The 23,380-nt window shown below is 43.3% G+C and overlaps 1 protein-coding gene across 1 annotated transcript in view; it reads left to right on the top strand.

The window, feature by feature from the left end:
- The first annotated feature begins 5,967 nt into the window (after positions 1 to 5,967).
- OBSCN (obscurin, cytoskeletal calmodulin and titin-interacting RhoGEF) overlaps positions 5,968 to 23,380 on the top strand; it is a 129,766-nt gene continuing 112,353 nt past the window's right edge. Inside the window, exons 1-6 of the mRNA XM_026046171.1 lie at positions 5,968 to 6,693; positions 6,802 to 7,090; positions 14,710 to 14,979; positions 17,357 to 17,617; positions 20,811 to 21,113; positions 22,143 to 22,409. Coding sequence (XP_025901956.1) covers positions 5,968 to 6,693; positions 6,802 to 7,090; positions 14,710 to 14,979; positions 17,357 to 17,617; positions 20,811 to 21,113; positions 22,143 to 22,409 — 2,116 coding nt within the window. The remainder of the gene's footprint in view (positions 6,694 to 6,801; positions 7,091 to 14,709; positions 14,980 to 17,356; positions 17,618 to 20,810; positions 21,114 to 22,142; positions 22,410 to 23,380) is intronic.

Here is a 23,380-nt window from a genome sequence, read left to right as displayed (position 1 = left end):
TATGGCACGGTTAGCCTCAGATATGCAAAACTTTGGTCTTCTAAACCAGGAAACCACTGAAGTAAATTAAATCAGTGTTTTTTTTTTTTTTTTTTTCCCTGAATCTTTAAAACTCACCTAACTCAAGCTGTCAGTCTCTGTAACCTGAGCACAGCACAAGGGTCTACCTAAGGCTGGAGTTCTGCCTTAGCCATTGTCTTCCATCTGTGTTTTAAGCAAAATCCAATTTACGTGAAGTCCGTGATGAAGCGAGGCAGAACTGATAACACTGATAACAGTTCCTGCAGATTCCTGTTCTGCCCCCAGGGCAGTTACCTAAGTATTTGTATTCTCTTCTGTTCATGCTCATGTCCCCAGACCAGGAATTAATACTACTATTTGCAGAGACCTCCCCTGGGTCCTAGTAATTACTTAGACAGTCAGAGCAGCCTGGGTAGCTTTAAATGCACAGAGATGATAAAAGGACTAGATCATTTATCATCGTAGGGACTCTCTGAGCAGTCTTGGTCCTTCAGAAGTCTCTGGGATTGTTTCTGCCATGGGGAAATCCCCGGTGAAGATCCTGTTCTGCAGCAAATTCCAAGTAGGGAGAAACCTGGTCTTCTCTGTGGAAGTTCTTGATGTATTAGAAGGAAAATGATTGCTAACCAGATGATGGTTAATGGAGGGATGAGTGTTATGAAAAATAACTTTGTTTCTGCAGTGAGAGATGGGTATATGTTTTAATCACGTAAGTCATCTACTTGGTTTGGGTTTCTTATGCTTTATCTTAAGAATATGCTTACTTAGGTCACTGGAAGAGAATCTGAGTGCATTGCCCTATAGTGCAAGCAAACCATGTGAACGGCACATGTTTCTAGCTGGAATTTTCTGATGATTTGTCTCTATCTTGCTAGGAATATTTCAGGTTACAGATAAAGGGTTAATACCAAGAACATAAGGTGATGAAAGTTCCCTCCCAGATAACTGGTGCATATTTAGCCCTAGATCAAGGTCACCATTGAAAGACTGTTTTGTTTTGAGCATTAGTCATCATTTTGCTGAGTGATACCCCTAAGTTTAACATCACTTGTTGTTAGCCATTGGCCAGCTGCAAAACTTTCCCCCTATGGCTGGAAATAGAGGTACTAGATAAGCCCGGTTCTGAAATGAGTTAGAAACTTGCAATGACATAACTTATTGCAATGAGATGAGTTTATTGCAGCTTCATGGAGTCTCTTGTGTCCTGCAACACTCCTCAGGGTATGGAGACAGATCCCCAAACCACCCCAGACAGCCCTTTCATGTGCTCACCAAGTGACCTTTGAACATGCCAGCATCTGCCGTCCCTCACTGAAGTGGAATTTAGAGTAGCCCGAGCTAAGCTCCGAGCCCAGCTCTTCAGTGGCGGATACGGTTCTGCCCTGATGAAACGGGCATCAAATAAACTGCCGTCTCGGATTAGTGCATCTGTGCAAACCTCTACTTATAGCTGGTTTAGAGATGTAACGGGCGTACAGCAATGGGTGTGCTGGTGTGCATTTCACCCTTAAAGCTGTCTGTCTCATGTGCTGGTTTGTAGGCAACCATGAGGGCCCAACTGAGCCATCAAACTTGCAGCTGGCACCAAATGCATAAGGCTATTTAGTTTTAATGTTAGCCCAATTACCTGGGAGACGGAGAAGTAACCAGGCGGCTGGATTACTGCATTTTGCTCTTAGCAGCATTTCTGCAAACATCGAAGGAAATCAGTGCTTTCCATTTTATGATCTATCAACTTCCCATCTGCAGATATTCCATGTATTTTCCTGGCATTTTTAGACGGAACGGTGCATGTAGTTACAGCATGTAGACTACAGAAATGACAGCGTTGTCTGGAATTTTATCTGAAGTTTTCTGTTTTAGCATTTTTCTTTGCAAGATCCATGTCCTGGAGTCAGACGTTCCCCTGAGATTCTTACTTTTCATCTCCTGAGAAAGAGGAGAGCCAGTTTGTAGCAACTGTCACTGGGCAAAAAGTCCAGGAAACATGGACTCTGAAAGTGAGAAAAAGATTCCAAACCAACAGCTTGCTGACTTGGCAAAGAAAGAGTAGAAACTGAGAAAATAAACAAACAAGCACATGACCAACTTTTAGGTGGTATCTGAGCGAACCTCATGGACATGTAGTCATGCTTGTCTTGAGAACGTTTTATGAGGTTGGTCACCCAGTGTTTTTGCCCTTTGCCCGAAGTCATGGTGGGCAGGATTTCCCTTCTAAACATCAGATTGAAAGGCCTCAGCAGAGAATAATCTGCAGCCTCTGCTGTGGTGGCATCGTGGTGACATTAGAAGCAGAAATATGATATGGTAAAATGTCTGAGATGGGTTGGAAAGGGTGCTTACGTCAACTAGGCTTATTCATGTTTTGTTATCAGCTTGACTGCCTCCAAGACAACTGTTGAGTTTTTTATTAGTTTTTGCTTGTTTGTTTTCATTTTGTTTTAAGTTTGTAAAATTGATCTGGAGTATGAGTACATAGAATCTGAATGAGCTTGTTTACCAACTCATTTAAAGAAAATTAAATCTTGCCCTTTCAGGAATACACCCGCAAGGCTGTCCGTTCTCTCTAACTCCTAATCTATCTCTTTATGATGTATTTTTTACAGTCTAATCTATAAAATAGACTGGACTAGATAAACTATATCTAAACTGCATAATCTGCCTAGCTGTTACACCTAATGTGGTTTCATTCTTGCAGCATTAGGACTTCATGCCTGTTGCTGGATTTTATGTTCTCAGCACCACGGGAAGCAAAGTTTTAAGCCCTTTTTCAGGCGGGGACTGACGATACAGGAGTTTAATGCCTTTCTCATAGTTACAAAAGGAGGAAGGAATATTTTTTTCTCCCTAAATGTATTAGATATTAATAAAAAAGGATACTGAAGAGCACGCTGTTTTCACTAATCCCTGAAGATTATCAGTCCTTTCAATCCTTTGATATCCTGGCTGTTTATGATGGCATAAGAGCAGTTGAGTGGAAGGGTGCATGGCAAAAGCTGGTAGAGAGCCAGGTGCAAGGTTGCATCAGAGAGCCTTGACTTTGCACCAGCAAGTCTGTGTCTGCTGGGACTCAACAGCTTAAACCTTTTGGAATGAGCTGCAAACATTGAAAAAGTGTTTGGGAGGAACTGGAAAGGGAAGTTGGAGCTTGAGGCTATGGCAAGAATGGTCTCGGTTGGATGTGTTGCACCAGTGAGGTTGGCGGTGTCCTGAGGGATGCAGCAGACCTGATGACATCCTTCAGGATGCAGCAGCTTCCCTGTGTTTCAACCATCGCTGACTATTGCAGACACCGAGGAATGGCTGCAAGCCGCTTGTTCGGAGCAGGGATGTACCAGGCACGCAGGCTGTGGGCGGATGGGAAGCACCAGCAGGGCCGGCGAGGCGGAGGCACGAGGGCTTTAGGAAGTGCGCGGCATTCCCGTGCTCACCATGTCCGTGCCCACCACACACCCACAGCACGGAGCTCTCCTCGTGTCTGAGCAAGGAGGTCCGTGCTCAGGCACCCAGCTGGCCTGGAGGAAGTCGCTGCTTGCTGAAAGGCTGCACAGGGTCAGGCAGCTCTCATGTCCCTGGCGCTTTGCACACTCTCTGTTTTATGCAGAGACACTAGTTTGAAGAAGCAAAGCAACTTTGACATTTTTTTTGGCTCTTTATGACATCATGGATTTGAAGCTGGAAGTAAGTCCATATGACCTGTCTGTCAGAAACTACCAGGGAGCTGGGGCAGGTGAGGCAACGCTGTACTTTCTGAACAGATGCAAATACTTTGCTGACATGATGCAGTCTGAAATCCCAGGTAAAATATGGTCAAGATCGGGATGCAAGTTTTGGGTCCATTTTTGATCATCAGTTCTTAGTTACTGTTGTTACTGCTGGAGCCAGAATCCCTGAGGCCCCCACAGAACACTAAAGTACTACTGCCCCAAACAAGCAGAAGACTCTAGACTTCATCGGAAGACTTCAGCACAAATTTGCACCTAGTTCTATGTACTTTGGCTGAAGTCCTAGGCCTCCATATATGCATCTTCTATCCGTTCGTGCAGCTTCTCTTCTTGCAATTTTGCACATACTTATGGAATATATTTTTTAAAATAAGTGTAGACAGAGGCTGGGTGGCTTATGTGAAGATAGAGCTCCTATGCAATAAGGGTGATCAGGAGGTGAAAACTCTGTTCAGATTTAAACTGGTTTGAGACCAAAGGAATAATATCTCTGTATCTCAAGTAGTAAAGCTTACGAATGGAATGCACTGTATTTTTCCTCAACTATTTAAGAGTTTCATACAGTCTTTGGAGTGTTAAGCATAAGATAGGAATTAGAGTGTATTTTTCTTCCTAAGCATAAAAAGATGACTCTATTTGCCTTATATGTTGTCTGTGGCCTACGTGAATGGCGAAGGTTAGTTCAGTTACACCTTCTTCAATGGTAATGATTACAATGAATTTCATGCTGGATTTTTGCAGCACTTTCCCAGTATTTATTTTTTTCAGTCACTTGTGAGTCTTTCAATCCTCAGTGGAATAAATAGAATGGAAATTTGTAATTTGCTCTTTATTTTCACTCATGGTTTATCCTATACCCCTGCAAACGTATTGTCGTGTACACTGTGCATATCATTGAGAGACTCCTTGTGCTGAAGTGAAGAACGTGCGGGAAGGAAGCCAAGGCACAGGGAAAACGGGCAGTTTCCCCAAGGTCACACAGCAGGTCAATAGCAGAGCCAGCTGCCACTCCATTGCCTCACATTAACCTTAATGCATTGCAACGGGAATTGGAGGAGGATGGAGAAAGTGCTGAAACCACTGCCCAAAGGGGGCATCAGGAAAAGGAACTGCAGGTTTTTTGGCCCTTAGCAACTTCTGCTGAAGGTGGAGGGAGACTGTGAGGGCATCTGTCATTGGGTGAGAGAGTGGGTAGATTTGTGGTCAGCGAGGAAGCCAAACTGCGGCAGGATTAAGGAGGATATTTCTGTCGCTGTGACTGATTATTATTTCCCTTCTGAGCTACTTGCAACATGCAGCACCCTGAGCATTTTGCTTTGTGTGGCACTCTGAAGGTGAAAAAAAGCACACAGAGGAGAGCAGCATTGCAGGTCCCACCCAAGGAGAGAGCTTCCGTGTAGATTAGGGGGAGAAACTTAATGAGATTGGAATGTCTGGCATTATAAGGCCAGGGAGATACAGTGAGCAAAACTGCTCTGGTTGTCTGAAAGAGACTTCCAGAGAGCCTTGGAGCTGGGGGGGACTCCCAAGGGAACTCGACTGGTGCATTCTTGCTGGTGCTAATGGGGTCTCTGTCTGTGCTGGACTTAACTTAGCCAATGCACAGAAAAGGGCTTCTGCTTTTGGAGGCCTAGAAGTAGATTCACTCCAGCAACAAGGGAAAGGACATGAACAGAATTTAAAAAGGAGAACGGAAAAAACCTGAAAAGAGTAAGGGAAATGAAGTGGAAAAAGAGAGCAGAAGAGGAGATGAGTATGAAGGAGGAGGTGTCTTGGTGCACAGACACATCTATCAATATAATGTCTGTCTGTTTCTCAATGATTATGAAACTAGCCCATATACTATATAGAATTATATATTATATAGCATTAGTGCTGCTTATTTCACTAGTGCCAAGTTTTTAAGGCTAAAAGGCACAATCATGTTATTTCTGTATGAATTCCCCCAAAATACATTTTGCCCTGTGATCCCTGTGGGGAAGTGAGCTACCTTCTCTGTTAGCAGGTTCACTTCACTAGGCTGAAATCTGAGAAATCCTTAAGACCTAAAATATTCCAATACCTTTTCACTCGCAGCGTGAGGGACAATGAAAATATCACCCAACTGAATTGCTCTGGATGACAAGCATCCTGATATCATAAAAGTGTAGCAGATCTTTGCCTCCGCTATCTAATCTGCTTTCTCTTGCTCTTTTTCTTTCTCCCTCTTCAGGAAGCCAAGATGGATTACAGCTCGTTTAGTGGAGTCCCCCGATTCCTGACCCGGCCTAAGGCCTTTATGGTGTCTGTGGGGAAGGATGCCACCTTGAGTTGCCAGATCATTGGAAACCCCATCCCGGTTGTGAGCTGGGAAAAGGATAAACTTCCAGTCCAGTCTGGAGGAAGGTTTAAAACCACAGAGGATGGGGATCTGTATCGATTAACAATCTATGATTTGAGCCTAGAGGACAGTGGCCAGTACATCTGCCGGGCCAAGAACACCATTGGGGAAGCTTTTGCAGCCGTCAGTATCAAAGTTGGAGAGGAGACCACAGTGACAGAGTCAGCCCCATACTTCATCCAGAAACCCACCTCCATCAAAGTAACTCTGGGAGAAGATGCTATGTTCAAATGCAAAGTTCAAGGCAGCCCGCCGCTTTCTGTGAACTGGGAGAAGGATGGGAAACACCTGCGGAGCCGGGCCGATGCCAACCGTTTCCAGATGGAAAGTGCCGGAGAGTCCAATGCGCTCACCATCCAGTGTGCCCGGCTTGGGGATAGTGGAACATACACATGCCGGGCAGAGAACCCCATCGGCTCTGCCAGCGCTTCAGCTGCACTGGTTGTGGAGACGCAGGGCTCCCATAACCCGGGCAGCAGCAACTATTTTGACACCAGCTGCAGCAAGACCGTCTCCTTGTTGTCCCACTTGCAGAAGAGGCGGGAGGAGATCAGGAAGACGGATATTGTCCATGATGCCTTGTCCACTCATCCATATTCCATGACGGAAGGACTGTCTGCCTTCAGCTACGGCCTCTCCCGGGATTACGAGCGGGCCGCGGGCCTCACCGGCAAGGGGGCCCGCAACGCAACGTTTGGGACACTGATGCGCACGTGCAGCGTGACGGAGGGCAAGCACGCCAAGCTGAGCTGCTACGTGACGGGAGAGCCCAAGCCGGAGATCGTGTGGAAAAAGGACGACGAGGTCATCGTGGAAGGGCGGCGGCATGTCATCTACGAGGATGACCAGGAGAACTTTGTGCTGAAGATCCTCTTCTGCAAGCAGGTGGATAATGGGATGTACACCTGCACAGCCTCCAACCTGGCAGGCCAGACCTACAGCTCTGTGCTGGTCACTGTCAAAGGTGGGTGGTTAAATTTGCTCTTTGGTGCGGGCAGCCTTGCTTGGAGAAAAAAACAGTGCGCTCCCAAATGGGAGTGTCAGAGTCCAGGGATCCTTGAACAGGTGCTTTTACATATTTCATACATGGAGGATGTGATGTTTAACTTGAAATGTAAGCATTGAAGATTCTGACTTTATTTCAATTTAAACACCAATTTTCATAGTGACTTTACTGATTTGGCGTTTTGATTTAGTGGAGTGAAAAAACAGAGTGTATCTATGATATGCTCACCATCACAACCATGGACATCCCCAATCATTGGGAATGAATACGTGGGTTGAAACCAGCTCGAGGCCCGTTGTTTTCTTCAAAATTCTTTCTGTTAGTTGTTTGTTTTTTTATACTTCATGCTTGGCTGAGCCATGTACAGGGTCCCTGCATGATGGTATGACTAACTAAGGGAAACATTTGCAATCTTCAGATTAACTCATGGAAGAAACATTTATACAAAAATTGGTCTACTGTAATAGAATTAACTCAACTGATAGAACTGCTTATCTAAAGGAAAGTCTCCTTTGTAGTGAGATATATTAAATTTTCTTTGCAATAGTTGCCTATTCTTCTCTGTGCTGAGATACATTAAATTTTCTTTGTAATAGTTGCCTATTTTTCCATGAGCTTCATGGGCACATTATTTCTGTCCATCTCCTCTGAACCTTCTTCCTTTGCAGAGGTTTATTGGCTGGTCGCAGGGAGTATAAGCAGAGATTCAGCCATAAAACTGCAAGGGAGATGTGAATTTGGTGCGTTAGCCACTGGAAAAGATGATCTGTGGAGAAGGGAGAGTGTCATCATTGGCAATGTATAGGGAGATCATAAACAAGCATCAGTGATGGTTACATGATGCAGAACTGGCTTGTTGTGAGTCAGTTGGATGGATTAGATCTTTAAAGCTTTTTTCCAGGCTGGTTTTAGGGTAATCTGAGAAATCTGTTGCCATCCTTTGGTTCGATGACTACAAAAGCCCCATCCTACCCTCCAGGGTTTAAACAAACATTACATAGAAGAGCTGCAAGCTCCCTTTCCTTGCAAGATGAGTATGTGAAGCTGCCTTAGATTCCTTGGGGACCTACCCCAACTCCTGCTTTCTCCAGACCTCCTGAGCCTTCTTCCAGCTTGTGCCTGTTTCAGGATGTCTCTGTCCTGGTCAGTAATGATAAGGCAAATCTGAAGTTGCCTTCAGAGAGTCCCTTGCCCAACTCTGGCAAGGGTCAGATCAAATTAATCAGGGCTGCAGAAAAAAATGTGGCACAAATATTTTTACAAAGGAAGTTCTAAATATCCTAGCTGGTCTTCTTTTGGCAAGGTGTCAGGCAACACCTATAAATTAACTTTCAGCCGAGAAAGCTTTGCTTCTGTAAGTGAAGTGGTAAAATAGACTATTCTGACTGACAGCAAAATACTGTAGAAATTCAAATGAGGAGGAAGGCTCTGTGTCTCATACTCATCTTCAAAAGTCTCCGCTTTGATTTTTCTGTTCTCCCTGTTCTGGACTTCTCCTCTCACATTCGCTGTCTTTTCCATCGGTGACTTATTCCCTGGGTCCATCTGAGACACCTGATCCATGGAGCTCTCTGGCAACAGTCCCACTCATTGCCATCCCTGGGAGGTGCTGAGTGGTGTCAGGAAAGGCATTTGGCCTCTTCCACGAAGCTTTGACTACCTCATGAGATGGGACTCAGCGGCAAAGACTGATCCTGGCTCTGTTTTATGCCCAGTGACTGTCTTGCAGTATCTCCATAGGGCCTGTGCTTATCTGCCTGTTCCCAGTGGGTTCAATCTGTTCCAAAGGGGATGGGAAAAGCATGCAAAGCAGCAGGTCCAGGATGAAGCATCACGGGAAAAGGTTATTTATCAATGTCCATTGTTGAGAGACATCTGTGAGTCAGAGGGATAAAGCAGAAATGTTTATGATCTGTTTCTTTGTTATGCTATAGCCATGTTAGGCTTTCTGACCAGGCCAAGACAGCCATGGAAAATGTGTGTGTTGGTTATAATTAGGCCCTGGATAATGACTCTTCTTTGTGCCACCAGAAGTCCTTCTCAGCCCTTCAAAGACACAGCTCCAAATGATGCAGCTGCAAAGGGAGCTTTTAATCTGCTATTTATGCCCTTGGTGATGTGTTATTTGCTCACCTGCCCTCATGTTTTGGGGGGTAGGTCATCTTGCCAAACAATCTTCTCTTTGCTCAGTAATGCAGAAGATGCTAAATTCTCCAGGCAGCCACCTCTGTCAGCATGATGCTGCAGCATTGGTCTTTATAAAGGTAACAGCTTATTTTTAGAGCCTGTGGTACTGCTTCCCGAGCATACGTCCATAGATACGGATTTCTGGGAGGACAAGCATGTAGGATTCTGACTCACACACAGCACATAGCTTAAACAGAAGAATTTGAATGAGGGTATTTATGACTCTGTTTGAAGATAAGGGCATAAAGGCCAAGCCAACCAGCATCCTATCTCAATGTGGCTATTAAGGGACCTCTCCAGGAGCAGGACAGAGCACAGATCAGATCTCCTCTAGTCTTTCCTCTGATACTGTCAATCTAGTTTCAAGGCCTGGGGAGCCCAGCACATTTGTAAGCACTTCAAGGTCACTGAGCTAAAGGGAAGAGATATTTGAGCTGTACCTAAGTGAGATATAGTGGATCAAATGTAGAACTCCAAGGAGAGACTACAGGGCAGACTGTTGTTCTCACGAATAAGGAAAACCTAGAGCAATTTAATCTGATTCAGAAATGTGTGGGATTCTAGTGTTTTCAGCAGGGATAAAAACACAAGCCACATGCTGAAATTCAAGCTGCAAAAGAAGTGAAGAAATGCTTCCAAAGAGTAAACCCAGAGAGGATGTCAGGAGCATGAGTAAATGACTTAAATTTCATGAAGTTCACAGAATCACAGAATGGTTGAGGTTGGAAGGGACCCTCTAGAGATCATCTAGTCCAACCCCCTTCTCCAGCAGGGACACCCAGAGCACGTGGCACAGGGTGGTATCCAGGCGGGTTCGGAAGATCCTCAGAGAAGGAGACTCCACAACCTCCCTGGGCAGCCTGTTCCACTGCTCTGTCACTCTCATAGGAAAGAAGTTCCTCCTCACATGCAGGTGGAGCTTCCTGTGTTTCAGCTTATACCCATAATGTCATGGGTAGGAAAGCCAAAAGCCTTCCAAAAGCCTACCAAAACCTTCATAATAATAATAATCAAGGCTTTGGTGATGACCCTAGGCAGTTTGTAAAGTTAACAAGAGCAGTGTACAGGTCTCCATCCCTGGGCCCAGCCCAAGGGAGCTTCATCAGAGTAACGGAATTTGAGACTGAGTCCCTGAATTCAAAGGGACTTGTTCAGTAATCAGATATTGTGTGTAAAGGTTGAAGGTTGCAAGTCAAATTGGATAAAGAATGGAAAAACAGACTAACACTGAGGCCAATTCTTCCTTCCTCTGCTCTGACGTGATTTTGGGTGACCGCTGTCATAGCAGTATTCCAGACACTGGAAATCTGAAAATGAATTGTGACATGAGAAATAGGGAGGCACAGGGCAGAGCTGGAACCCACCATTAATGATAAGAAGACCAAAGGTTGGAAGGTTCTCTGTGCAGCTTTAGATTGCCTGCCTTGAAAAGATTCTCCACATTCTCTCTATCATTAGATCACTTTTATCTGATAGATGAAGAACTTGACTCTGGAGTAATAAATGGTCAGCCCATGAGAAGCCCCGGAGCAGGCAGGAGGAAATGCAGGCAGGTGAAAAGACCAGGTCAGAGATGGAGGCACTGGCTTCTTTGCAGTCTGCACCTGTTCTTAGCAAAATATGTGTTAGCAGGACCCGCTTTTGAAAAATTACATCATCTCATTGCTAGTTTGGTTGGTATGGACCAAACAAAAACGTATGACGGTCTGGAGAGATATTTTCTCAAAATAAGCGGCCAAAATCATAGCTGGTCTAAGGACTTGTAGCCTCCCGCTGACTCTATGAACTTTTCCTGCTCTACACTGGCTCTGGGTTTTGTTTTGCTTTGCTGTCTCCATCTCATATTTTTCTCAATTAGAATTTTTTGTAGGTCTCTCATATTTTAAGTGCTTCTTTAGGATTTACATTAATGGCTTCATATGCATTTCTGCTTTGGCTAAAATCAGATCAATAGGAAAATGTGTATAATTAAATTGCAGAGATCTCATCATTTTACAAAAGAAATGGTACTAGAGATGAATTTGAGTGAACTATTGGGGCACTGTGAGTTTTGAAAAGATGCATTGGAGCCTAGCTGTTAGCAAGCAAATCAGAATTGCCATCCCAACTGAAAGCTCTGAACTTTCATGGAAATATCTAGTTCTACAAATGATTGGTGAGAAGTGATCAGAAAAAAACATAGTTCCACACTTTTAATCTGAAAATTATGTCATGTAACATCAACTGAGTGCACTTTTTGGTTATCTTCTGAAGATATTTTCAGATGTTAGGAAAATTTTGAAAAATAAGGAAAATAGTAGGGAGCCAAAGGGTGTTATCTTCTCTGGTATATGCTTAACATGAGATTCCATTTATAAATGCCTTGCAAACACATAATGTATGATTAATTTAGAAATGAGCAATCAGTAGTTATGTATTATGATGTAGCATGTAATGTGGGATAAGGGATAAATGTTGTTATCTGCAGGAACTCTTCTTGGTGTGCCTACATTAGTCATAGCAGAAAATATTTCTATATAATTTCTAATGGGAACATTAAAATATATTAATTCCAGCCATAGACCAGCATGCCTACTGTGCTGGGTGCTGCAAAAATGGGCAACAGAGTATGCCTACATTACAGAATTTGTCAAGATGAGAGAGGCTACAGACCAACACGGGTTGAAAGAGAGTAACAAGAGACCTCTCTATTCAATTCACCATTTGGGCCACTGGGGAATGAGTATATCTGTTTGCTTTCGCATTTAACTAGTAATGTGGATCATCTTTAAGTTGAAAAGCCAGGAGAACATACCTTTTTTATGTAAATATTACATGGTTGTATATTCAGACTATGTTTATTAGTCTACTAACAAGGAAGATCAACCATCTACCTTTCACAGATCTTCCCTTGACTTTTGTACAGTGTTTGCACAGTGAAGAGCTTTTTGCTTTGTTTACTTCAGATACTTTCCAGTGGCTGCAAAGGGGCAGGGGTTAATGAGGTGACTGATTGCTTCAAATACAGAGCGTGCTTGTGTGCCTCCCTTGCACATCTCTTATTTCCTTCCAGCCCTTTGGCGTGTCGTAGCCTGCTCCAGATTCCCTTGTGCCTCATACATCACCGTTGTATCCAGTTCCCCGAGGCTGGCATCCTTTTCATAAATGCTTTCTTGGTCTCATCCTCTTTCTTGGTCCCGTGTCACGAGTGTTACGTCATTTCCCTCGGAAACATGAGGTGTTTCCAGAGGTGATATGCAGGATTGTGAGGTTGAAGCCCAACCTGCATGTTGGATAGAGAGAGGAGGAAAATTAATGCACCAAGGGAGGTCAGAGCAGGTCTGTGTTACTATAACTGAAGGGTTTTTTTAGATAGGACTTTAAGGAGGCACATTAGAGCTGAACTCTTTCAATAAAATAACCACATTGACAAGATAGGTTAACAGCAGGCACTGATTTGGAGCCACACAGCTATTCCTAAAGTATTTTACAGGTTCCCAGGCAGGTTGTAATCTCTGGATAACAACCAGGATAGCAGATAGCAGTGCTGCCTGTTCGTGCCTGTCGGACTCTGGCTGCCTGTCAGGGCAGTTCAGGCTGCGTTTGTTGAGAGATGATAGGAGTTGTTTGGGTGACAGCTGCAGTCTTGGCTGTGCCAGGGGTGGGATGAGGGGTCTGTAAGCCCAAATGTTGACTTTCCAGGGCTTGAGCTCAAAAGAGAACTAAGGAGACCAAAGACAGCCTGGTCCCTCTAACAGGGGACCTGCTGTCCCCTGCTGTCCCTGTTCCTTATGGTTGGGACAGGTGGTGGACTCAGTTTTACGCTGAACTACCAAAAGCCAGAGAAGCTCCTTTTAAACCATGCTTCACCCAGCTGGAAGTGCTGCAGGTCAGGAAGGTGGTTTTCATGCTGTGTGTGTGCACATGAGATCTTCTTTTCCAGAACTAAGGGCCATTTTGTCCCTTCTCTGCCTTCCTCTATAGCAACATACCCCGACACAGCTTTGAATTTTACAAAGCAGAGACTGATGCTGGTCAAAGAAAGCTTAGGGCTACGATATCTGATTTGTGTTTTTCCAGACTGTAAAGCAGGGTGACTTGAGTGGGATGTGTCAATACAAGTGTGGAATCAGAAATGTAAAGCCCACTTCTGACTGACATTTAGACTAATGGCTAGCATTGCAAGCCGTTGTGAGCATGTGAAATTATCTGCTTGAGGAGGTGAGTGAGAAGGGAGGCAGAAGACTGCAAATTGGTGCAGTAGTTATCAGAAGATGGAGGGCACGTGTCAGGACATGATCTGACACCAGGCGCTGGGCGGTGGTGCGTTGGCACTGGCCAATCCAGCTGCACTCCCTGACCCTCCCGTGGCTGCGAGCAGAAGCTGCCCTCTTCGGTTCAGTTCCTCCTTTTCTGTGCCGGTGCTGGGCTATCAGGATGATCTCACAGCTCAGCTGTCACAGGATTTAAGTGATATCTGTATTGTTCTGTTTGTAAAATGTTCTCCATCGCTGCCATGCAGCTGTTTCGCCTGTTTGATCTTCACTCTGGCTTCTCCCTAAGCTGGAGCAGTGGAGCCCAGTTGCCGAAAAAAAAAAATGGCAGGTGGGAGACATGAGCTTTTCCTCTCTTTTTTTCTCTCTTTTTTTTTTTTTTAATATATTTGTTTATTTCTCTTATTGTCATTGACAAATCTGATCCAAAATTTGGTGCTTTTCTCTATCAGTTACTTCTGTGCCTTCCCCCGTGTCTTTCTTGTGTGTGCAGCTGCCTCTTGTCTTTCTTTGCCCTTTCAGCTCCTTCCACCAAGCTCAGTTCTGCTCCCAGACCCATAAAACTTTGGTTCTTGTAACAGCTGACTACCTCAAGTGCTCGTGCTGCCCCAGAATTGCTTCCTTCTTTCTTCTTCCACCCAAAGACTCTTGTCTTACTAAAGACTAATAATGAAGTGAAGTGACTTCTGATACAGAGAGGATGGTGTCTGCCCTCCATCCCATTGGCCTATGGGACAGAGTGCAATGCAGAGAAGTTGGCTTTAGAGGACAATCTGGCCAGGAGAGCAGAGTTTGATAACCTCATGATGCACCAATGCATTCATGTTTGTTTGGATTAGAGCTAACACCTCTGTGAGGTGCTGCTTGTAAGTAGCACAGCTCAGGTTGACACTTGTTCACTTATAGACAAGTAAAATAATTCCGGTGGGGTCTAAGATTTTGTGGTTTAGAGTGGCTCCTTTCTTGCATGACAGCAGAAAACTACTGAAGAAGTTCTTCATTCTGGATTTGAATAGTGGCTTATTACAAATCAATATAATTAATAAGGAGTTGTAGTGTTTTCTAACAAATTATTTATTTGCCAAATCATACCCAGACTATCACAAATTCTTGTTTCTCCCTTTTTGTTCTCTTAAGAACCCTTGATACCCTTCAAAGCAAAACTGAAGGATCTGGAAGTTCGGGAGAAGGAATCTGCCACCTTCCAGTGTGAGGTGCCTGTTCCTAGTACAGAGACAACCTGGTTCAAGGAGGAAACCAAACTCCAGCAGAGTAAGAAATACAACATCGAAGAAGAGGGCACGTACCGCCGGCTCACTGTCCAGGATGTCACCACAGATGATGACGCTGTCTATATCTGCGAGATGAAGGAGGGCAGCAGGACAATAGCAGAGTTGTCTGTCCAAGGTAAGAAAGAGTCTTTCTACAGCAGATAGGCCAGGTCTTGCACTGAAATTCTCACATGAGCTCTATGTGTTTGGTTAGTAGCAAACTGGGATCTCGTGGAAGGATATATCTGGGATACAGGGTCACAGAATGGGAAGAAATTGTGTTGAAGGCACGATAGTTGCAAATATATAATGCAGAGGAACGCTGTACTTAGGGTGGCTTCCTGTAAAGCAAAATTCTTGAGCTGTAACCTTGCGTTGTGGCTTTTCCTTAATGTAATCCCAAACACCAAATATATCCCCTGGTGTGCCCTCGTGCAGATCTTGTCAGGTGTCTTGCAAACACAGTGGTAAATTTGTCTGACAGTGGCTCCAAGTGTCCTGGTAAGTTGGCTTAACATCTGCTTTTTAAGGTCTGATGCATGGTGCAGACAGCAGTCAGCAACAGGGCGATTTCATCAGAAATAAGATCCGTGTTGCTGGACATCAGGAGCTGTGCTCTGGAGTCTGGAAAGACTGGTGCAAAATGTGCATGTAGATTCACATCCTCCACTCCAGTAACCGGAACTGGAGACCTGTGGCAACAGCTCAGGATCTCCAACAGCTCAGGACTGCATTTGTTTTGTCTGATTTAAAGCCCAGCTTTACTGCCACTGAAACCAGCCAGAAGTTTTCCACTACGTGAATTGCTGCAAGACAACTGGGAGATGTGCATCCTTCATACGTGCAGTTTTTGTACCATTAGCAAGCAGACAAGAGTGTTTTTGGGAGAAGGCATAAAGCAAAATTTATCCTAAAGACATGAGAGTGCATGCAGACATCATTTTGTTACAGCTCTGCTAGGACTGAGCCAGACAAATACTGTAAGCCTGTTTGGCCCCAGTAGGACAGATGGTATTTGTTTTGCTTGTTTGTGTTATGATACTACAGCATGTTCCATTAGAAAGAGAGTGACTGAGTCAGGTGGAGCCCTTGGGAGGGGAAGGAGGCAGAGCCTTCTTGTGGGATCCTTGTGCCTGCCCCGAGGAGAAGGTTTGAGAGAGCAGGGCAGGATAGGGATAATGTGAGAGCTTGGCTGGTTGCACAGCCCCGTGGTGCTGCAGAGATGGGGACACCGCTGAGGGCAGCAAGGAGCAGACTCAGAGCCAAACTTAACAGAGGATGAATGCAGACTTTCTAGGTCTTCAGAGGGGACTACATAGTCACCTGCAACCAGTCTCCTGTAGGAAGGTGCTTCCTCGTGGCCCAAAGCAAACCCTGAATGAAAGGTCCCATGTGTGAGGGCAGATTTCTTTAGAACCTTGTTTTACCCCTCTGAATCTCGTTATTTCCAGCTTGATTGCTTTGATTTTCTTATATTCTTTTTATTGAGTAAGACTTGGCTCTGAAATGTCAAATTTCAGTCCACATGAGGAGCTCACATCAGAGATAAAGTCAACACATATCATGCTCAATGTTCTGGTCTAAAGGTTTTTAGAGGGACCTGCCTGTGCCTAAAATAATGAAACTTACATTAAAACACTCACTGCTGTACAGTAATATTCATTTACATGTGTAAAGCAGCTTTGTACTGAGCTATGGTCACCTATGTTTCTAGTCTAACATGCAGTATCTTCTGTTAAATAAATACAAGATATGTGAGCTTGGACGCAAACAGACCTTGTGGGTCTTGGAAGGAGTCGTTTCGTTCCAAAGTCATAGCATTGCGTTGTTATTTGAGAGCATTCTGGTTTGGAGGGATGAGCTCCTGCCCAAACCTACATGGGTGTGGGCACATTTTGTAACTTTGAGGCTATTCTTGTAAGTCATAATCACCTGGGTAACTTGGTAAGGCCACCGGTAAGATAAGTTAATTCCATGCAAATTTCTGGATTTGCTCTAAAAAGAACTATCTGGGGTTTTCTATATTATGTCAGGAGATCAGTATGTTTGAATGCTTGGTTATATAATGTACTGGTCATGTGATGGAGAAAAAATCCTGGAACCTGTCTAGTCTAAGACTGACCTACTTTAGCAAAGATTTCATGTAAATTCCCAGGATATGCAGACAAAAGCTACCTCAATGTCAAATCTGTTATTTTTAAGGCTACATACCTTGTATTTATTTAACAGAAGATGCTGCATGTTAGACTAGAAACATAGGTGACCATAATCAAGTAGAACATTTTTTTTTCTCTTTGAAGGCATAAATGAGTGATTGGCGTTGTCTATTCTGACTTGCTATGTAACAAAGAGTTTAGAATTTCATTTAAGGATATCTGCATAGTGCCTGTAATGTTTTGATTAGGTGAGAACAGTTGGCTAGTTCTGTTATATTCAGACTGGTCTGCTGTTACCAGAGATTTTAGTCTTCTATATCTGCCATTGGCTGCTCCTAATTGGTTCTTCATTTGAAGGGAACATCATTAAGAAACTTCCACGAAAGACTGCAGTCCACGTAAATGACACCGCCGTCTTCTGTGTGGAGCTGGACAATGAATGCCAGAAGATCCGCTGGCTGAAGAATAAGGAAGAGGTGCAACCCAGTGATCGAATCACCATCACATGCTCCGGCAAGCAACACACCATGATCATCCGAGAGTGTAAGAAGGAAGATGCTGGCGAGATTGCCTTCCTGGCGGATGAAAGCAGAACTTCTACCCAGTTCACTGTGACTAGTAAGGTTCATTTTTATTCAGCCTTGCTGTTGTGTTTTCCCCAGCAAGCAGGTGCTCCCATCTTAGCAGTGTTCTCTCCAAACGGTGCCCTGGTAAGTTGTGCATTGGCCAAAGACGATGGAAAGTCCTATGTCTGCTCCAAAGGCTCACTACCTGAAAGGGAACTTTATAGGATATTAGGGAGAGAAGACAGAAGACAAGTTCTGAGGCAGAGTATAGCCTGTATTTTCTCTGAACTTGTCTGGAATGAATGTAAAATGATAATTAAGAATATGGATTATGGGGCTTCTCTCCACTAAGAGCTGCCTAGAAAGCAATTTTTAAGTTATACATTGCAGTTGTCCTTTGTTGCACACACCATGAATTTCCTAAATGCCTGCATCAAAGTGTGTAAGACAAGCTCCATTTTCCAAAAGCAGTAGGTTCTCTGAGGGACATTTAGCATTTCTTGTCATGAGACTAATGATTTTTTTCAGAAAACAGGGACTTCTTAATTCTCATTCTCTTAGCTTCACAGAGGATTTGGAGGTAAGAGTTGGCCAACATTCAGTTCCTTTGCTAGGTTCTGAGCATTGGGAGATACAAAGGTCCCTGATAGGTGTGTTGACTCTTAATGGGGAGTTAATATTGACTCTTAACAGAGAAGGCCCCAGAATATTGTGGGAAGGTTGAAACTTGCTTGCATTGTAGCAAGTTAAATAAATAAAAACCTGTGAAAGAACCTCTGTACAAGTGCACACCACACATTTCAGGTGCAGCAAAGCATTTAACAAGCTTGAAACATTTTACTTTGATTTTTAGCTTCTAAAGCTGCTTGCTTTAGAATAAAGTAAAAACCTGCAAGGCAAAGCAGAGATGCTTCCTCCTACAAAGTAATTTCCTCCTTGTCACCAAACCCAGCAAAGCCGTGTCATTTCTTTTCCCTTTTTGACATAAAGGTGCTGACAGATCCCTATTGATGCATTTAGATTAAAAAACGGGACCTTTGGCTTCTTTAGCTTTAGTTGGGAACATTGATAGAGCACACAGGATGGAGAATTCCTTCAGCTGACAAATCTCGTCAGAGCAGGGGTCTCAGCTGACTGAGTTTTAAAAGTAGGTGCAGTGTGATTGAGATGGGCCAATTTCAGCAAAATTTCATTTCAGGTCCTAATTTATACTAAGTTGTTCCTATTTTGATGGCACTGCATTTCCCCGGCAAAAGCTGCCTCCTAAGAGAGAGTACTTTTACATTTGGCTTACATCTGTGCTGCAGTCCCTATGTGAATTGCAGAGAAGTCAACTTTTCTCCCATCAGTACCACCTCTGATTTGTTATTACTCAGTGGTAGTAGATAAATAGATGAAGGTGCATAACTACTCTGTAATCTCAGCTTCCTTGGGGCATTCTGGTGCTATTAAGTTACAAGTACTAACCAGAAGAGAAAAGGAAAAAGAAAAAAATCAAGCTTGTGCCACTCTCTAAGGTATTTGGAAAGTGGTCACATCCCACCAAGCACTCTGTGATGGAGATGACAGACAAAGTCTTGGTCAGACTTCTGACTCCACTGTCCAAGTTGTGAAGCTGGAGCTGATTCCTGTAACTGGAAAAAAAAAGTTAAGAAGCTCCCTTCCCATATGCAAGTATTTTTGAACAAAATATTACATTACATTTGCTGATGGTAAGGTCAGGAGATTTGATTCCAGCGTCTAGTATTCAGCTTAATGCTAGACTAGCGGGACCTTTGGCATCTAACTCTGACCAGCAGTAACTGTGCTCCCCAAATTAAGTCGCTGCTTACGTAATGGAGAAGTGTTTTCACATCGAGATTTCCTATTTTTACACGCCAGGTGTGCAAGATTAGCTCCTTGGAGAATCCCATGTACTATGTTCACATCCATTTTGATTAGCTGGTGTTGGCAGATCTAATAGCATTTATGAAGCAAGCAATATTAATATTTTGTTGGCTCTATACCTTCCTTGTCTATCGGTCATTTTACGGATGGGCAAATTGAGGCGCAGAGCAGTTGTTTCAGAGCTTGGCTTTTACTGTAGGCTCACTGCACAGATCCCTCTAAAGTCAAGGAATTTCTGAGTATCTGCAATGTGCCATTTGTTTCACCTGCCTCACACACCTCCTTTAAACTGGGATGAATTTCTCCTGAGAATGCTTTTACCCACAGGTTATAGGGGATTATAGGCTTACACCAAACATCTGATGTTCAGATAGCCAAAATTAAATGCCATGATATTTTTCATTTATTGTGCCAGTATATCTGTGGCTAGAACATATCAGATAATTCATACCCTCTTGCCCTTATCTGTGGCAGCTCATAGTTAATAACTGACATGGGGTTTTACCCTTCTCTGAAGAATTCAAGAATGGTCAGAGGAGGTGAACAAAAATCTTAGTTATGCAAATACCTTCAGAAATACTTGTGTCATATACGACTTAGGATACCATGCAATAGGTGGATTTCATTGACTGTTAGTGAGGTGTCTCTCTATAAATTGCTAAAAAATGTCCTTCCTGACAGAGATCCCCAGTAGGCAGCTATCATCCTTGGGAGATATAGCTGCAAAAGGCCTTTGGGAATGGCATAAAATGGAGAAGCAGGACAGAGGCGAGATTTTTTTCAAGTGAAATTGGTTTCAGAGAAAGGCCAAGCCTGTGCGACAAGCAACTGAGATGTCCATAAAGGAGTGTGCCCTATAATTTTCTCATTCATGTCTACTTTGCATCTCTGAAATGTCCCCATTGTATATTGGCCTATGTTTAAACCTGTTGAGGACCTGTGCTGAAATGTTCCAGCATCCTTTTGGAGCAGGTTCTTGGCAGGAAATGGATGGAGTCCAGGAGATGGACTCCAGGCACTGGGTATCTTTTAGGGAGTAGATTTATATTGCTGCAGAGGATGCCACATTAATGTGTAATGCATTGTGCGTAAAGTTGTGTAGCAATCTCATGTATTTAGTTAGTAAGAATATTGTACTTCTATGTAAGGGGTATAATACCATCTGGAAGTCTCTTTTAGGGATTTTTGGACTCTTCTGATTTTCCATATTACCTCAAGGTTTTCATAATGATTATTAACCTCATATATCCTTAAGACATTTGCTTAAGCAAGCTCAGCTGATTTTTTTTTCAGTGAGTTTCAGTGGATTTTCCACTCGGATATGAATTCCTTGTCCTATTTTATTTATTCCTTTCTAGCTCCTAAAAAACCTCCCACGCAGCCCCCAGTCGACCCTGTGGTGAAAAATAAAACAGAAACCTCAGTGACGCTAGCATGGTCCCCTCCAAAGACAGATCGTCCCCTTCCAATCGATGGCTACGTAGTGGAGCGCAAGAAGCTAATGGGCTTCACCTGGGTGAGATGTCATGAGTCTCCTGTGCCCGACCTGGAGTTCACGATGAGCAACCTGTCAGAAGAAGCCGATTATCAGTTCCGAGTATCCGCAGTCAACGCGTACGGACAGAGTCCCTGTCTGGAATTCCCAGGAAGCGTGCACCTTGGTGAGCACAATGCCTCCTAAACATGGATGGGTCTGTGGTGATCCACCATTCCAACTGTTTAGAGATATATAACCATGATAAGGGGAAGGATAGAGCAATAGTGAACAAAAACCTCCTTTACTGGTAGATCTTCTGTCTCATTTCAACCGCTGCCTGTATGTAGCAGAAGGGATGCAGGGTGAGAGTGAAGACTGCAACCACGAGGATGCTGCAGTCTCTTGCCCCCAGACTGTGTGAAAGGTGGAGTACTTTGCAATGAATCTGAAACTTGTAAATGCTTAAACTTGTAAATACCTCTTCCAGAGCTGGAGTGAAAGGAGAAAATTACATGTAACAATATAATCTTTAGTATATAAATGATGCACTGAGGGTGCAGCTAGAGAATATTTTTGTGGTGATTCTCCTGTCAGGAAAAATAAGTTCCAGTCTTTTTAATCACAGTTTTTCTAGGAAAAAAAAATGGTGATTGTGCTTTATCTTGAGGATGCCGTTGTGCAGATACAATCACTGTGTACAGTGTAATTGTTTTTTCATTTAATTTAGTGCATGGAAAGACATTTGCTCAGATTTGGTCATGCCGAGTCCTCATATCATGCAATCCTTTTTCCAAGCAGTCAGAATATGCCTATATTTTCCTAGGATGTGTAGAAGTGACTATGTATTGGGCTGGATGACCTCCTGAGGACTTTTTATAAATAGAATACCACTGCTTAATAAATACATAGCATATTTGCTATGGGTCCTTGTGGTGGTTCAGATTTGCTATGTCCTTAAAAATCTAAGGAAAAAAAATAGTAAAACGTGCTCTTTCTTTTGTCCCTGCAGAAAAAGGAGTTACACTAACATAAGAAGTCAGTTATATGTATCTGTAGAAATCAAATTCTATTGAGTGTGTATTGCTTTCATTCCATACAAATGGTATAAGTGCTGAAGGATTTTTTTTTTAATCATTCCCTATTTAACTCCTGAGAACATTGTCCTGAGAAGAAAACCAACACATGTTATATATCTCATTGTTTTCTTCTCCAGCACCTATCGTGGCTGTGAAAACTCCACTGACAACTGCTGAAGTTGTACCTGGAGGGGATGCCACATTTACTGTTGACCTTACAACAACATGTTCTGGCACTTGGTACCTTAATGGTAAAGTCTTACAGGAAAGCAAGACCTGTATCATTAAGAAGACCCAAACCACTCACACCTTGATCATAAAGAATGTCACCAAGAATGATGATGGAGCAGAAGTGAAATTTGTCGCTGGTAATGTTGATACCAGCACCAACATGAGAGTGAGAGGTATTTACTTTGATCTTTGCTTTTCCTCCAGTAAAGGGACGGTTGGTGTGATGTGATGACTACACTCATATCTGGTTGCTTTCCTTTCATGCAGCCAACACTACCCCAAAATCACATTCTATAAATTAACATGGGTCCTGCTAATAACTTGGCTGTAATAGGGTGAAGTTCAGAGAGAGCTGCTGGCCTAGTTGCTCTGTGTCAGGACCACGTAACATCAGCAAAATAATTTCTGTGGTATGAGGCCGTCGGTCAGTGGATTCTGTCACCAGATCTACTGTGAAGGTCACAGCCTTAGATTGCTAATTTCAACTCCAGGTGTGATTGGCCTTTCTAACCCTAGAGGAGCCATTCGGAATTAAGGGATCATTGATTACTAATGAGGACTTTCCTTGGAGATTTTTTTCTCTGATGTAGACAAGTACAACAGATAAATCTTGTGTAATGCTGTGCATTATTGAGACATGGGTGCCTTGGCTTACCTCTAAGAAATGATTGCAGTAGTTGCATCTATCTGATGTGCAAAGCCAGAGATATTAAATAGGCATTTGTTCCTGAAGAATATTCTTGAATCTTTGTGAAAAACTCTGCAAATGCTTTCAAAAAAATGAGTATTAATCAATAAAAGGATGTCTATTTCTGTTTCTCTATGGTGCTGGCCATAAAACCACATGGAGTCTCTTGAACTGGAAGAAGCTGTGCTATATTAATATGATTATGAGCTGTTCAATAATGATGAATATGATTAATGTCATATGATTATATGACAAGACCTAAGACTTTTTCAAAGAGCCTGAAGCCTACAACAAAAATATCAGGCAAGCATTAGTTGGATATAACCTGTATTAACAAGGCCTGTACTCCTGACAGCTGCTCCCGTGAGATTTACCAACAAGAGCAGAGACACAGAAAAGGTCTCTGCTCGACTGCGTGAGGAGGCCAAGCTTCAGGCCGAGCTTTCTGATGCGGAT

The sequence above is a fragment of the Nothoprocta perdicaria genome, unplaced genomic scaffold (assembly GCF_003342845.1).
Source record: "Nothoprocta perdicaria isolate Ctin4 unplaced genomic scaffold, notPer1 scaffold_424, whole genome shotgun sequence".
Lineage (NCBI taxonomy): Eukaryota > Metazoa > Chordata > Aves > Tinamiformes > Tinamidae > Nothoprocta > Nothoprocta perdicaria.
The sequence above is the reverse complement of the archived record's forward strand: the minus strand, read 5'-3'. Positions and strand labels throughout refer to the sequence as shown.